The following is a 17198-nucleotide window of genomic DNA, read 5'->3' on the forward strand; positions in this document are numbered from 1 at the left end:
TGCCCTTTTAGAAACTGAATACAGCTATTCTACATTCCCATCTCAAGTTTACCTTTCTCCCATCCTTTTCAGAAAGCTGCACCTAATATTTTGGGGTACATGTATGTGCATGGTAAAATTATGCAAATTCAGTGTTGTGTTAAGAAACTGAATAATACCGGAACAGTGAGAAGCAGAAATGAATGGTGATAAGAGTGCAAGTCTGGATGATGCTTAATTTTCCTTTCAATGTAGTCAAGCAGGAAGTCAGTTCAGCCGTGCAGGAAGCGTGCCACACAAGAAGAGGCCCCCCAAAATAGCCAGCAAGGTAAGAAGTCTTTGCAAAACAGACAGGCATTTGTAGTCTGCATTTGTGATTGCCCACGTGCAAAAGGCATGTATGTTTGGATCTGTTCTGGCACTTAGCAGGAGAAGCAGGTGCTGAACATGACAAAAATGTGCAGATGAAAGGGAATGTTGCTCTTGAGTTCCATGAGCTAAGTTTCGTTTGCTGAGGCTGCTTGTTACAGTGTTGGGTGAATGCTAGCACATACCGGAAATGCTAACAGGCTGGTAGTGTGTTATTAATAAATAATAATACATAAATTTGTGCCTGACAGTGTCTGTGGGCTGAGAATTATTTTTGTATACATGATGCATTCCTTGATCTGAAATTCTTCCTAGAGACTGAGCTGACGCATGCATCTCTATTTCATCCAGGAGTCTTCCGTTCCAATGAGTTGTCCTTTGCTTCCTCTTTATAGTGCCTGTATCTTCACCTGGTACAGCTCCTATAATCCTTTAACCAACTCAATGTTCATGTACATTCAGTAGCTCCATGAAATGTGGTAGCAGTGTCTCCTTGTGCTTCTTTGCTTTTTCTTGGAGGGTATGGACTCTAAGGAAGAGGCACACTTTAGCTTGCTATCACAAGGTTGATGACACAGAAAAGAAAAAACGCACACAATAAAGTAGGAATACAAAGGAAAGCATCTGATGTTCTTCTCCATCCCTGTGTCTTATACAGGCTCCTTCTGTTGTCACAGACCAAGCTTGCATCAGCCAGCGTTTCTTACAAGGTACCATCATTGCCTTGGTGGTCATCATGGCATTCAGGTGAGTGTCTGCACATCTGTCCTGTTGTTTCATATCCAGAAGATAAGTGCAGCACACAGAATTGTAAACTTGGGTGAAGATGGCCTTCTGGCCTGTGAGCAGATGGAGAAGGCATGTTTATTTAGGGCAGATAATTAGTCTGAGAGCAAGATGAAGAGCTTTTCTGTACAAGGCTCTTAATCCGCTGAATCTACTTTTAGCTTTGTTGCAGAATTGAGATCTGAGTACTACACAAAGAGCATTTCCCTTCCTGCTTTTCTGCTATATAATCTTTAGGTGGCACTGTGGTATAGTGGAAATTCACAAGTGGAAATAGTGTTTCCTTTTGTTTTCTTTAAATAATACTGTATATTTTGTAAACCGCCCAGAGAGCTTCGGCTATGGGGCGGTATATAAATGAAATAAATAAATAAATATTCCCTGCTCTAAAAAAAAACTTGCTAAAAGTGCTGTTTAAAAACAGAAGCAAAACTGAAGAGTCATGATGTCATCTAAGGAACCCATGAACAACCCATGAGTAGGAATGACACATGCACAATACGTGCCTCGTGTAGAAATGCTCAAAAGCCGGGCTGCCTACTTTACAGCACTATGCTTCTACCACATGGCAATGCCCCTAGATCTGGGGTAAGAATGACAATGGAATGCACATCTGGAGTAAAATCTACGGGTGGTGTGTGATTAACATCTCCTGCCGATGGAACCGCTTCCATTTGTGGAACTGGAAAGGGCAGGGCATTCCTCTTCCCTCCTGCAACCCCTGTGTTCCCACAAAATCTCCTCCAGAGGACTAGAGGACCCTCTGAAGCAGATTTGAGGAGTCGCATGGGACAAGGGCAGTCCCGTTGCGTGATCAGAAGTCTGCTCACACAATATTGGATTTTGCCTGCATCTGGAAGTTGCATGTATGCACATATTGTTTTTATGAGCAGAGCAAGACATACCAAGTGGTTTCTGGTTGCTACAGTTGCACTGACTGCAATATTCTTTCTCTGCAGTTTAGTAAAGAAAATTACTTTGGAGTAAAAAGTTGAAAAAACATACTGAGGTTCAGCTTCTTTTTAATTGTCTCCATTTTGTTGTTGTTGTTTGTATTTTGCATTTTGCTTTTCCCTTTAGACCAAAAGGTGGGTTTATTTGAATTTAAACAAAAGGCTGTGATATCTTGGAGTGCTCAACATTTGTGGACTGCATATTGCAAACCTTTCAGCTCTATGATGCCATGCAGAAACTGTGATCCAAATCACTGCATTTCCTGGGGTTGTGATTTTGTATAATGGATCCATACTCCTAAAGTACCCTTGCAAAAAGGTTTGGCTCAAATAAAATTGAACTTCAGATTTTATGGACTGGTGTCTTTGGTGACTTCCAAACTAAGTTGATGGCATATGCAGTTGAGTAGGTGATTGAGTAGTCCTCCTAACCTATGGAGTAAAGATCTCAAATGCTGGCTGTTTGGAAAGGACTTCCATTCGTCCTGAAACAGCGAAGATTGACATTCTTAGATGCATAATTCCTTCTTCTTTTCTCTCTTTCCCAGTGTGGTGTCCATGTCTACCCTCTATGTGCTAAGCTACCGCAATGAGGAGGACTTCATGGATATTGAAGGGTATGTAGCCCCTTTCACCTTTCCTTTGGTCATGTGCTTCAGAAAGTTATGTGGCTTCCATTTGATTCCTTAGTTGGAGAGTTGCAGAAAGGTGTAGAAGATGAAATATGAAGGAGAGCACAAAAAGGTGCAAGAAGATCAAACGTATTATCTGGAGGAAGTCTCAAGGAATATCTAATGCAGCTACAATCTTACGTTTTGAGGCTGCCAGTTTAGTAGAGGAAGAGAACACTTCATAGTAAATACCTTAAGAACATAGGAAGGGCCATGCTAGATCAGACCAGGGGTCCATCTAGTTCAGCATTCTGTTCACACAGTGGCCAACCAGCTACCTGTGAGAAGCCCACAAGTAGGACATCAGTGCAATAGCACCATCTTGCTCATGTTCCCCAGCAACTGATACACTGGAAGTTTTATTAATTTATCTTTTATTGTTCACTGCTTCAGAATCTGTTTAGATGTGGACATAAAAATGTTGTTAATTAATTAATTAATTAATCAATCAATCATCCTGCAATCATACAAACCAGGTCTTTGTCTACTCAGGACCTAACTTGCTCCGACTGTCAGTGACTTTTGAACCTTTCCACCTGGAGTTGTGCAGTTTTGGGGGGATGGGGCTTTCTCCCATAACCTCAACATTTGATGCTATTATAAAGAAAGCTGGGGATTCTCAAGAAGCCAAATTTTAATTCTGTGTGTTCACATATGGACATAGAGAAATTTATACAGACATATGGCCCCAAATGTGCCCATCTTTGGGAACCTGTCCAAACAGCTATTCATAGATTTCTAGAATCTGAGTGATTTTACAGTAACTCAAAGCAGGAGTCTCAGAGAATTACATTCCAGGCCTCCTTGCATTATGTCACTTTGTACCCACATATTTTTGGTTGTTTACACCACCATTGGAATGCTCAATATTAATTAACTGATCAATCTTTTTCTTCCCCAACCCTCCTCTCTCTGTTCCTGACTTCTTTTCTCATCCAAATTTGTCCTTTTTTTATCATTTCTCTTGACCTCTGCCTCTCCATTTCTCCCCTCCTCCCTTTGGTTCCTCTCCGTCTTCCATAGTTCTTTTGCTGTACCTACCACTTGCCTTCTGGCCCTCTTTCGTCACAGAGGTCCTGGTGTCCCAGTTGCTCTCTGTCCACGGTATGGCCCTTTCCCCCCACCAGTGTACTGTTTATGTAAATGTTGTTTACTTTCTCGTCTGTTGCCTCATGTTTCCATGTCATCCCACCTCTCCTCCTTCCACATCTGCCCATATTTTAATACCCCTACTCCTAAACAGAGGCAGGCAGACGGTGAAAGTTAACCACCACCACCACCACCAGACTTAACGTAATGTACTGCAGCCAAGCAGACAAAAGAAAGAAAGGAGCCAATTGGATGTTAAGAGGAGTTAAGATAGAAATTAGGAGGATGAAAGCACAATTATAGCAATTTATAAATGGAGGAAACTCCCATTAATTTCAGAGGGATTTATTTATAAGTAAATAATTTTAGATTTCAGTCTGCCTGAAAACAGGACGTTTTCATGGCTTTCACCCAAAACTCACAGCAGGAAGTCTAACTTGAGTAATGGCCAACACTCCAGTGGACAGCAAATCAAGCCTCACCTTTGATGGAATGCAAAGTTCTAGGACAGTCTTCCCTAACCTAGTGTCCTCCAGATGTTTTGGACTTTAACTCCCATCAGCCCCAGCCAGCATGGCCAATGCTGGGAGTTGTAGTCCAAAACATATGGAGGACATCAGGTTGGTGAAGGCTGATCTAGGACATTCTTTCTTCCCTCACATCAACAATCCTTGATCAGGGTAGAGGGATTGGCTGTAACAGCCTCGATGTACCTTATGTAATGGGTGTAGGAGTTAAGTCCTCAGATTATGATGGAAGGATGTCTAGGAATATTTCTATGCATGCAGAATGCAATCTGCAGATACATGTCCATGTCCATATCTGAAAAACCGCATCTATATCAGGTGGGAAACAGGGTGTGTGTGTGTGATAGTGCTTTTGCAATTGATGTGGACTAGGGGGAAATCATTTGTCAGATTCTGAACTTCACTTTCAGTCTCAACTTAAGTACTTAATGTCCCAGAAGTTCCCTGGGTTGGAAATGATTTTAGGCTGTGTATGACTTGTTCATTCTTTGTTGCCATGCCCAAGGATCCTCCTAATGCAGCTCTGCTTTCCTTCTGTCGCTGGTCTTCTTGCTTCCCATCTTGATTTCTCTCCCTCTCTTCATTTCTGCAACATGTTCTGCTGCTTCCTTATTCCATCTCTTTCTACTGCTGCATATGCCATGTTTTTATTTCCATCAGAACTTCATGCCCACATTTTTCTTGCATTTTAGGTCCAGTGGGAACATTGATAAGAATCAGATTATGTTTTCCACTGCTGCCTCATCAAACACACCTGGTGATGGTCCCCCTTCACAGCATGGTAGGTACCTGTAGTGTTACTGAGAAAGTGTTTCCAAGGGCTCCCACGCCCCTGTTTTGGCCATCCTGTGCCACTGAATTGTTCAGTTGGAGGTTCAAGAGTGGGAAATGTGACCTATCCCTCTTAAAGCCTGTGAAAAGGTTGCATAAATCTGTTGTCAACCGTGGCATGTGAGAAGAAGCTGCCAGCACACCAGCAATAATCTGTACTTTTAAAAAGAAATCTGCACTGTTCATCATGGACAGCTTCTACTTACTGAATGGCTGGAGGTTGACATCATACATACCCTCTGTGATGGACAAATTCATGTGCATGCAGGAAAAAACATTTGCCAAGATTGAGAGAAGTAAGCCTAAAGTAGTTGTGTGAATCAGGCTTTCAGTGCAGGAGGTTTTTGGATGCTGCTTTAGCTCTTGGTCATTTTATTCTAATCCACATAGCACTTGCGTTATTTTTATCTTACAGCCACAACACGTGGGCCTGACTCTCTCTATGGCTTGTCTGCCCATAGCATAGTAGTCTGCTTCAACCCACCTTGTTTCTCCATGTGCTGTTCTGTGCCCAACAATGTGTCTTCTGCTGCAGCTTCTGAGACTACCACCACAGTCACCACCAACCGGACAGGTAATCCCTCATTCTGTCCTGAACACACACACAGGAGGCCCTGTAGGTTCACGCATTCTCTGCATGTTTCATTTTGCTTCTTTTAAAGATCTAGTTTAAGGTGTTTTATTCTGTTTTTATTTTATCTACCACTCTGACATTTTGCATGGGGAGCGGTATATAAATATTGTAAATAAATAAAAATAAATAAATGTTTATCTCTGTCCTGGAACATCGCTGTTGGCTACATTATCTTCCAAAATGGACATATGTCTGCTACCTTTGCTTTTTTGTTACATTCACCAAACATTCTTTCATGGAATCTCTCTAGCTATCGAAATATGCCTGATAACAGGATGTGGTTACGTAATTATAGAACCTTTCCTACTAGCTTTTAGGCACTGTGGAAGATTGGAAAGGCATTGGTGTGTTTGTGTGTGTGTGAGAGACAGAGACAATCCCAGAACAAACCATCTAAACTCGGAGGACAATTTTTTTAACCTAACTATCGCAGGCTTTTGATGTAAGAAGGACAACTATATTTGTTTGGCGCAGCAAAACAATAACAAGAGAATCTGTGGCACATTAAAGGCTAATAACTTTATTTTAACATGGTTTTTTTTTAAAGGGAAGAGCTTTCTTCTTCTGATACACTGGCCTGGGGAAGAATTTCCTTTCCCTCCCTGCCTAACAGCTGTGAATGTTTTCTACAGCAGAAGGAAGGAAACAGAGAATATGTAAGAGAAGAAGGCTGTCGTAGTATAGTTGTTTGCTCTAGATTTACCCACTCATGTCCTGCTCTGGGAGATGTAGTCATGTTCTTTTCGACCCTAGAGTTCATGTGGCTGGCCAAAACAAAGCTTCTTGGAGTGTGATGCTTGTCTGAAATGGTGCACTCTAAATGCCTAGATTACAGATTTCAAGACCAGTCCATTGGGAAGGTTTGCCTGATTTCTGTACCTTTATCTGATCTGCATTGCATTGTTTCTGGAAGGAGCTTCAAGGACACACTTTCTGAATATAGGAGACAAGGATACTTTAACGTTGGGAGGGACCTTCCTGCAGGGGGAGATGAAAATTCGGTGCATAAAAGCAATGTAGTGAGAACTGTTGCTCTCCCATCAACTTTCTGGCACAAACCATTTCCTAAGCAAACGTCTTTAATACACTTCTGTATGTTATGTATGGACAGATGCTTAAAGCTATGCCTGACCTAAGGCAAAGTAGCATGCGAGAGGAAGAGGTTCCAGGTTAGCTTGATTACTGGCATGCTATTTTTCTATGTGGAGGGATCTTAATTGTTTGTTTGCACGAAGAAAGAATCAGGCATATGAATCTCCTCCTGTAGTCAAAAGTGGTATAGCCCACGCAGATTTACCAAGTCAGTGAGAACTAAACCTTCTTAGACTGCATCCCAGTGACTCTGTTGGCTGTCTGTCCACCTCTCTCTCAACTACCCCTTTTTTTATTGCTCTCCCCTCACAGACCAAAGTCTCGTGTCACTCCTGCCAGTGACCAACATCAAAGCCAAATCGAGGGGAATCACAGGCAAAGTGGCTTCCCACACAAAGTGGCCAAAGACCTCTGAGAGATCACGGGGCTTTGGCAGTCCCAATGCCAGCCCATCCTCTCCCTTCACCCACATCCAGGGAAAGTCCAAATACATCTCCAACCTCCCTCTAACACACAACAGCTTCCTGCCTGGGCTGGCACGACAGCAGCGTAGCATCAGCCAACCAGACGCCAAGGAGGAGTCAGGCACAGGAAGCACCAACCAGGATGGTAAGCAGGCCCTCTTCTCAGTGTGTATCTGGTTTATATTTAGACTTTGACCCAAAACTACATTTTTTAACTTAGGGGTGGGCAACTTTTTTGCCCCTGGGGGCTGCATGCCAGTATTGGGTGTAGCTGAAGGTGGCGGTGCGTGTGGCCAGGGACGGCAACCCCTCACCGTCCCACTCTCAAACATAAACGCATACAGCCTCCCCCCATCACACACACACACTTTTTCTTTCTCTTACTCATTTACACACCCTTTCCCCACATGCAGACACACAGCCTCCTCCCCATCACAACCATCGTCTCCACATCCTGCCAAACAGCTGAGCAGCAGGCTTCTAGGGGGTTTGGCTATCACCTGCCACATACAGCCAAGCCCCCAAATCCCCCCACCCTGTCTGTGTGTGGGGAGAGGGTGTGTGCATGAGAGAGCTCTGAGGTCCACGGGTTGCTCACCAGTGGTTTAATTGGTTTGCAGGTGCTGCCCCACCACCTCCCTAGCATGCGCTCCAGTCATCTGAGCTCTTCCTTGCTACCTCTTTTCCTCTATTGCTGCCAACCATTTCATTTATTACTCCACTTGAATCCAAACCTCAGGAGAACTCTCTGAAAGACCCCCATTATACCTCTGAATGGTATTACAGAAATCCAGCGTCAAATCTATCTTCAGGCCAATATCACATTTCACCTGCTTTGTACTATGCCCAATTTGAAGCCCTGGGGAATGCGCACTCCCTGACCAGATGTAGTTGTTCAGACACATTCCAAATGGTCCAATATTCTTCTTTCATTTCAGCATGTGAAAGGGATTGATGTGTGTTGCCGTCTTTGCTGCTTCGTGTTTGAAAGTATTGCCTGCACATGCTTCTTGGCCTTAGTTTACTCCACAAAACCAAGCAGTATTTGATAAGGAGGTGAATGGGCAGGGGGAAATAGAGATCATTTTAACAACACGATAGTGCCACAGAAGGAAACCCATGTGTATGTTTTCTCTGGATATGGAATCACCCACTGCAGCTTTAAAGCACAGTCAGTAGGAAGAGTTTCTTTTTTTTAAGGCGGGGGGGAATCCTTGTTTTTCTTACCTAATTAAGAAGGCAGTATATGTGATCTCCATGCTTCAGCAACAGGGCTTGGTGGGAAGGAATGGATGTCATGACTTTAGAACTATATTAGAGTCTTAGGAGTATTATATGACTTCAGAATGCCTTGGTGTTTGGTTTTATCACCTATGAAGAATAACTTCTTTCCCTGACTTGGTTGTTTCTCCTTTCTAGGAACAGCTCCAGTGCTCCAGTCTGTTTCGCTTGTGGAGAGTAATGTGGCCATCATACCCCAGGCCTGTGCTGCTGGTGATGAATGCAGGTGGGTGCGTGAAGGGCAGTTCTACCATAAGCTTTGTTAGGCCTGGGTGATTTTTGGAGACTGGAATCCTAGGAGGGAAGATGGAGTCATCTAGGCAAGCTAAACAAATATATCAGTTCAATATTAATGTCATGTCTCAACAACTTGCTTGCAACCAGTTTTTGGTCCGGGATGAAGCCATTATTTGTGGTGGGTGCATATGAAACACATCAATAGAGTTTGAATGTAGGCAGACAACATAAGAAGTAGAACACTAGCGGATGGAAGTTTTGGTTGTTGGGAGAGAGAGATTAAAGATTGATTTTTGTGAACCGCCCAGAGAGCTTCGGCTATTGAGCGGTACAAAAATGTAACAAAATAAATAAATAAATAAATAAAATAAATTGCAAACAATGTGTGGGCATCAGAGTACCTGTTCTAAATACAAACAAAAAAGGTTCTTCACTCCCCGGTGTCTCTAATTAAAAGTATCTTGGAGTGACACACTAGGGAATACCTTTGCCTAAGACCTTGGAGAGTCATTGCCAATCAGAGTAAGCAATACCAGGCCAGAGTAGGTGGCCCAGTGGCTTTGTGCCAATTTGGATGGTTTTAAGAGGGATCAGACCAATTTCTGGAGGAGTAGGCTATCAATGGCTACTCCTCCAGGAGTATGCTACTGGGGAACATTGTTGGGAAGGTACTGTTGCACTCCTCTCCTGCTTGTGGGTTTCTTGTCAATAGCTGGTTAGCCATTGTGTGAACAGAATGCTGGACTACATGGACCCTTGGTCTGATCCAGCAGGGCTCTTCTTACGTACTTATGCTCAGGCAGGGGCATTCATGGGGGAAAATATCCTAGATGCAGCCTTTGACAACCAAATGCCCCCCAGATGTGTTGGACTACATAGGATTGTGAGATTGATCCAAACTAGAGGAGTTGGTATTTCCTGGACGAACTCTATGGGTGGTCCCAACTCTGATGCAGCATCCAGATCCATTCTCTTCCTTCAGCAGCTGATGAAGGTGATTGTTACGCCTTGTTATGTATAATTTTCTGTTTGTGCCAATAGGACAGGGAACATCACTTACCGCATCCCCATCAGCAAGTTTACTTCGGTGAACACCAACCTTACTTTGGAGATGAAGTGAGTAAGAATTCATGAGAAAGGCAGGGACTCTGTGCAAGGGGTGGGGTGCAGTCTAAAGTGGCACTGTAAATGTAAGCAATTAATAGGAGATCAGATTAGTGGCGGTGGGGGGTGGGGAGAATGATAATTCCATAATAGCATTAGCATGTGAGAAAGATAAATTCTTAAAGTAGTGACATAAAGACTGGAAGCCATGCAATGCTTGAAGGCCTCTAGTGTTGGATAGCCCACGACCTCCCTAAGTCCCTAAGGTTACATTGTTGTACTGCTCTAACTGTCAGAAAGTTTTTTCCTGATGTCCATCCAGAATTTGGCTTCCTGTAACTTGAGCTCATTATTCCATGTCCTGCATTCTGGGATGATTGAGAAGAGATCCTGGCCCTCCTCTGTGTGACAACCTTTCAAGTACTTGAAGAGTGCTATCATGTCTCCCCTCAATCTTCTCTTCTCCAGGCTAAACATGTCCAGTTCTTTCAGCCTTTCTTCATAGGGCTTTGTTTCCAGACCCCTGATCATCCTGGTTGCCCTCCTCTGAACACGCTCCAGCTTGTCTGCATCCTTTTTAAAGTGTGGTGCCCAGGACTGGATTCAGTACTCAAGATGAGGCCTAACCAGTGCTAAATAGAGGGGAACCAGTATCTTGAGCAATTTGGAAGCTACACTTCTATTAATGCAGCCCAAAATAGCATTTGCTTTTTTTGCAGCCTCATCACACTGTGGGCTCATATTCAGCTTGTAATCTATAACAATTTGATGATCCTTCTCGCTTGTAGCATTGCTGAGCGAAGTATCCCGCATCTTGTAACTGTGCATTTGGTTTCTTTTTCCTAGGTGTAGAACTTGGCATTTATCCCTATTAAATTTCATTCTGTTGTTTTCAGCCCAGCGCTCCAGGCTATCAAGATCTCTTTGAAGTTTGTCTTCCAGGGTATTCGCTATCCCACCCAGTTTTGTTGGGTGGGATAGAAGACAGACAAACACAGAAAGGCTCCGAAGATAGAGGCAGGCAGTGAGACATAAAAAGGGAGAAGGGCCATGGCTCTGTGGCAGAGTGCTTGTTTTGCATGCAGAACGCCCCAGGTTCAATCCCTGGCGTCTCCAGGTTGTGCTAGGAAAGATTCCTGCCTGAAACACTGGAGAAGTTTTTGGTTTTTTTAGAACATAGGAAGCTGCCTTAGAATTGTTAACATGGCTGGAAGCAGCTCTCCAGTGTTTCAGGCAGGATTCTTTCCTTGCCCTTCCTGGAGAAGCTGGGGATCATTTTTCTGGCATGTATATTATTATGGGCAGCCTCAGAAGGTGCTATGAAAAGAGCAGTGGGTGACCATGTTGCAGGTCAAAACTGCTGGCTTTGTTGCCTTCAACTAGGGTTCATTCCTTCCCTTTTCTCTCTCCCAGTGCCTCCTCCCTTGTGTCTGGGTATTTTTGTGGCCTCACTTCCAGCAACCCATGTCAGCAGACTGTTGTGAACACAGACACCATCTCTGATACAACACCCAAACAGGTAGGTTTAAAAAGTATATCAGATGGCAGGTGCTGGGCTGCTAGGTAGCAAAACTACATCTAAGTTCCTGCTCATAAAAGAAAAGGAATCTAGTAACTTCAACTGGCACACTTTGTTGCGTAAATGCCCTTTGGATGCTGAAAACCTTGCCTCTTCAAGCCTGCAATCCTATACCCATTTACCTGGGAGTAAGCCCCATTAAACCCAGACCTTAAATGGCTTTCATTAACTTATTTAACTATTTAGTTTTGTATATAATCATGGTTTAAATGTTTAATATGTTTGAGGGAGCATATACTGTTGCCTCTTATTTCTATCAAAACACTCTGTTTAGTATATTGCATTTTTCTGATCACTGTGATTTTATACTTCCTTGTATCCTTTGCTTCTTTGCCCTTCCTGCTTCCAGGGCTGGGCAGAGGGGGCCCCAGTTGGCATGGGCCTACGATTTTGAGGGGGCCTACTCCGAGCCTCCTCCCCCGCCCCCGGTAGAGGCAAAGGGGGACCCTTTGGTAAAGATTTGTTACAAAGTAGCTCTCCTGTGAGTGAGCAGTACTGACTCCATTTTGAGACAGCCAAAAAGCCAAGGTGTCTTCACCCCCCATCAGCAGCCTTTTTTCTATTGTTGTTGATGAATTTGCCCAAAGAAAAGCATGTAAAGCATTTCTGAATGTGAAGAATTGATGTCTTATATACATCTTGAATAAAAGTGCTTGCCATTACCTTTTTTTATCAATTGTTCTAGTTCATATGTATTTAGAACTGATTAAACAATACTTAATGAGCAGTTTGCAATGGGGCCTACGTTTCCCATCTGGCCCAGGCCTATTACCAGCTTTGCCTGGCCCTGCCCGCTTCCCTTGCCCAGGGCAAGACAGTGCAGTTTGGAACTGGAACTGGAATAATGCATCTTGCTGTCTGCTCTCTTGGGGGCTGTCTGTACTTTTTAAAAGTCCCGTGATGGTGCTGTGTCGGTTATACGATGCAGCAACCACCTCACAGCCACCACAGGGCTTTCTTGGGAAGCTGTGCACTGGAAAAGTCAGGGACTTACTCCAACTTTTCCTGCCAGAGCGAGGTCACTAGTTTAGTTTGTTTAGTTTAGTTTGCATTGTTTATTGTTTGTAGCCAATGGCCATCACAACATCCTCCTCCCTCAAGCGAGGTCACTATGGTTCTTCTGACATCCAACCTTGCTCCGACATTTTGCCAGGGGAATTCCCTGGTGGAAGGCGACCTTTGATTGGTCACTGGAAGCCGGGCAAGGGACAGGGGATAGGCCTGATGAGCCAAATGGCCGACGGAAAGCTTGCGCTGCCTCCTCTTGTGAAGATTACTCACCGCCGCCCTGCAACAGCAATACCACGGGGTTTGATGGCAGAGTGATGCCAAGGCGGCACCATGAAGACAGGGTCCTGTAGTTTGAGTTTCCTACCAGAAAGGGGGAGCAGAGAGCAAAGTACATCCACTCCGTTTGGCTGCAGCCAAGGAAATGTGTCATCATTTAACAGCAGTAGCTTCTCTTTCATCCTAGCTGTTGTTGTTTCTTTGTCTTCTTAGGCAACAACATACCATTGGCCTGTGGTGATGATGCCATTCCAGGAGTTTACCTACCATTTCCGATTAGCGAGGCCTGTGAGTATAAGGACTTGCTATATGCAGTGTTACAGCAATTTAATTCATTCTTCACATCTGAGGGGAAGGAGCATATCCAGAATCAGTATAGCCATCATGCCATAATGGAATCTCTCTACAGCACCAGACTAATTCTGGTACCTTTATAGAGTAGAAGCAGCAGAAGCACATGGATTTTGCACATCATAGTCGTGTGTGGGGAAACTTGCATAGGGATGGTCTGAGCATCTCATTCCTTACCTATTGATGGAATAATACTAATACTAATAATAATTTCATTTCTATACCACCCAATAGTTAAAATTGTCTGGGTGGTTTACAACAAATCATAAGACAATAATTAAAAATACAGCATCAAAATTTAAATGTACAAAATTTAAAACAATTTAGACAGCTAAAAACAGTTTCAATAAAACACTAGACTTGTTTTGATGACTGGCATAAATGCGACACCATATGCCATTAAATGCCTGGCAGTAGAGGGCAGTCTTAACCTTGGAGCCAGGCGAGTCTCTGGGGAGCTCATTCTATAGTCAGGGGGCCACCACCAGAAAGAGGAAGTGAAAGCAACATCTCTAGCTCACACTAGAGTGCATATTTCATTTAGCTTGAATCTGCAATAGAGAGACAATACAAATCTATGGAACTAATTCAGATATTGGGTTGGATCCAGATTTAGTCATACTTAGAGTAGACCCATTGAAATCTTTGGGACTTAAGATAGTCGTGTATAACTTAAGTCCCATTGATTCCAGTGAGTCTTCTTTAAGTTTGACTAAGGGCCTTCCTAGACGAGGGTTTAGCCCGGTGCGAGGCCCGGGCTCCCTGCTGTGCGTGCAGACGACGCACAGGGGATCCTGGGCTCAGGCTGGGCTAACCCCTCCCTTGACCCGGGATAACCGGATCTGCTTGTGGCTAGTTCCGTGGCTTTTCCCGGCTGCTCACTTACACGCGAGTAGCCGGGAATAGCAGTGGACGGGCCGCAGTGCTCCATAGGAGCGCTGTGCCCATCAGGCTGGGGGGGGGGGAATCACGGGGGGGGGGAGATGGGGGCCAGGGGGGAAAGAGCGGACCCGGCGGGAGAGATGGGGGGGAAGAGCGGAGCCAGGGGGGGGAGATCAGGGGGGGGAAGGAGGGGGCATCGGACATGGTGGATGGGGGGGGGAAGGAGAACGGGGACAGGGTGACCAGATCAGGGACGGGAGTGGGGGAAGGAGAATGGGGTCAGGACGACCAGATCGGGGGGGGGGAGAATATTTTTTTAAAAAATAAAAACACCACTTACCTTTCCTGGCTCCTGCTCTGCTGCTGCTGCTTTAAAAATAAAAAAAATGCCGGCCGCGATGGCTCTCCTCCAGAGCTCGTCGCGGCTCATGTGTGCATAAGGGCGAGATCTCGCATTAGTCATAACGCGAGTTCTCCCCTCCTCTCCCCCGGATTTTCGACTGGGTCTAGCAAGGCCCTAAATCTAGATCCAGGCCATTGAATCCAGTGGCACAATGCAGAATCACCACCACTGCATCGTTTGAGGTTGTTAGGTTTTCCTCCTCAAGTATCCATCTGTTATTCCTCCCCATGTAGGACCCACACACAAGGGATACTTGAACTTCTAGGGAGCAATCTGTACACCTGTGTTCCAGCTTGGTAGTAGATGAATGTGGAATTTGTTGTGAAGCCTTAATGCAACCTTCAGCTGGGTCCACTGGGTACAAGTTTCCAATTTGTTCCATGACTGGACTTCTGATCCTACCTCTTCCCCGGTTACCTGGGAAGCATGTGTACAGATGGAAGGTTCAACTCTCTGTAGGTATATATAAAATGGATTCTCTGCCTTTGGTGCAAGGCCTAAGGAGATCTGCCTTGTACCACCCTCTGCCCCAGAATCAGAGACTCAGCTCCAAAGATCTGAGAAAGCATGTTCATTTCCACTTCGGGATGTATCCAGTCTTTGTCTAAAGTCCCACTCATTTCAATAGGTCCAGTTGAAGTAGGATTAACATTGGATACATCCCGAAATTCAGACCCCTTTCCGTTTTACTTTTCCTCAGAAGGATTAATATATTTTAAAACTGAAGTCCCCACCGAACAATGTTTATTTTTGTGTGCCTCTCAGACAAGACAGTGCCTTGGATATGCTTCCCAGTGAAATTATTTTGATTGATTCCGTAAAGATGAGTCATGCTGCTTCTATGGAAGCTTCCATTTCCCTTGAACCCTGTTTTTTCTTTTCATTCCCTCTTTCTCGGCACAGGGCCAAGCTAACTGCAGCACTGCTGTGGAGCAGATGAGCTCTCTCTTTACTGACTATTACTTCCAGTTCTACTGGATCTGTGAGTGAGTCTCTGGAGCACCGCTGCCCTTTGACAGGAGCTGAAATGGGCTCACAAGACTGATTGGACTGGATGTTCTCTTCTATGAACCCCAAGCCCTATCCTGCCGCCTCTAATCTGTAAGCCCTTCCCCTTGGGGCTCTGAGCTGGTTTTGCTCTTCATTTCTAGTGGTGAGGTATTGACATTAGAATGTCATGCGACTTTGGAGGGACACCACCACTAGCAAAACATTGAAATATTGAGGCGTATTTTTTCCTTGACTTATTATAGGAACACTGGCATTCCTTTCTTTTGCTCCTTCTTACACTGGATTTGAAAATTCTACACTGGACCATGCTTGGGTTCAATCCCTTTGGACCTCTCAGAACTGCAAAATTCGGCTTGGCTGGGAACGGACCTCAATGCCCAGAGAGCCAAGGAAGCAGCTTTCAAAGACACTGACATTTCTCATGGATGACACTGGGAATCCAGCTCTAAAGCTGAAACACTGGATTCCTTTCAGTAAAGGAATATTCTGCTTGGATGTGTTGCAAGTCATACACTGGAGTTTCTTACCTTCTGGCTGGCAGCTAGCCATTTCTCTCGAAATTTATGCTCTGCAGGCATCCTGGCGACACTGGAACAGACGCAGGAATGACCAGTTGTTTCAAACAGCAGCAACCAATGGAAAAGCTACAGGATTTACCTCTGGCTTCTTCCTGTCTCTATTTTGCCATATATTTACATTCCAGGGAGAGCAAACCTCAAGAACCTCACAAAAGCAACTCTGCAAGTCTCAGGCAAGCTAATTTTGCTCCCAATGTGCCTTCATTTTTTTACAGGGTTAGATCTGAAGATGCTTCTCAAGAACTCCAACTCCTACTCTCAAGAACGCCAAACTCCTACTCTCTAGGAGTTGTAACCATCTCCCCTCAAATATACTTGAGGAAACCAGTATCTGGGCTTTTGCCACTGGACTCTACAATTCTTGTGTTGTCATACACACTGGGGGATCCTTTCAAGTCTGATACATCTGGAGCAGAAAAAATACATTTGTTCCAAAGAGCACTTGGCAGAACCCATGCTCAGCATTAGCACTTTGTGCCAGAGGCTGAAGAGGGAGGCCATCAGAAGAGATCTACCCTACACTAAACTGAACCAGACTGGGGGGGAAATGATCCCCAAGGGGTCTCTGTCAGACCACAAAGAGAACACTTTTTATTTTCTCACTCCAGGCCTTGAGTCTCCTTGGAATCCTCAGTATATTTTGGGTAACTTACTGTTACAAGGTTTTAACTTGCTAAACCACTGACCTTTTTTAAAGAATTCAGCTCACAATTATTGATTTATTTGTCTCTCATAGGAAACCAAAGTGGGCCAGTGCTGAGCACCAGCCTGCACCCAGACTCTGAATCGGGTGCTGAGAGGAGTTAAGACAGATGTACAAGCACAACCACCCAACCCATCAGGCCTTTACCCTCCACTCAAAGGGAGATGGGTTAGGCCTACTTAGTCAGGCTCTGGCTAAGGAGTGAGAAGATGGAGAGGAAAGGGGAGGCCACGGAGAAAGGAAGGGGAGAAAACAAGATAGTAAGCTGCTGGTACTGCTCTATCATCCTGAATTAAATTAGAAATCTAGGAGTCTACAGATATGCTCATTCCTGCCTTTGTCTTATTCTAATCGCCCAATACACAGATAGCTTCAGAACAGGTTATT

At 44.4% G+C, this 17198-nt stretch overlaps 1 protein-coding gene across 1 annotated transcript in view; it reads left to right on the top strand.

Annotated features, from left to right (window-relative positions):
- Positions 1 to 16648, top strand: part of MYRF (myelin regulatory factor) — a 67572-nt gene extending 50924 nt beyond the window's left edge. The window contains exons 16-27 of the mRNA XM_063115825.1: positions 235 to 307; positions 1007 to 1095; positions 2636 to 2704; positions 3782 to 3862; positions 5067 to 5155; positions 5621 to 5779; positions 7244 to 7540; positions 8815 to 8902; positions 9955 to 10029; positions 11431 to 11536; positions 13097 to 13171; positions 15423 to 16648. Coding sequence (XP_062971895.1) covers positions 235 to 307; positions 1007 to 1095; positions 2636 to 2704; positions 3782 to 3862; positions 5067 to 5155; positions 5621 to 5779; positions 7244 to 7540; positions 8815 to 8902; positions 9955 to 10029; positions 11431 to 11536; positions 13097 to 13171; positions 15423 to 15509 — 1288 coding nt within the window. The 3' untranslated portion in view covers positions 15510 to 16648. The remainder of the gene's footprint in view (positions 1 to 234; positions 308 to 1006; positions 1096 to 2635; positions 2705 to 3781; positions 3863 to 5066; positions 5156 to 5620; positions 5780 to 7243; positions 7541 to 8814; positions 8903 to 9954; positions 10030 to 11430; positions 11537 to 13096; positions 13172 to 15422) is intronic.
- The last annotated feature ends 550 nt before the right edge of the window (positions 16649 to 17198 follow it).

The sequence above is a fragment of the Elgaria multicarinata genome, chromosome 2, assembly GCF_023053635.1.
Source record: "Elgaria multicarinata webbii isolate HBS135686 ecotype San Diego chromosome 2, rElgMul1.1.pri, whole genome shotgun sequence".
Lineage (NCBI taxonomy): Eukaryota > Metazoa > Chordata > Lepidosauria > Squamata > Anguidae > Elgaria > Elgaria multicarinata.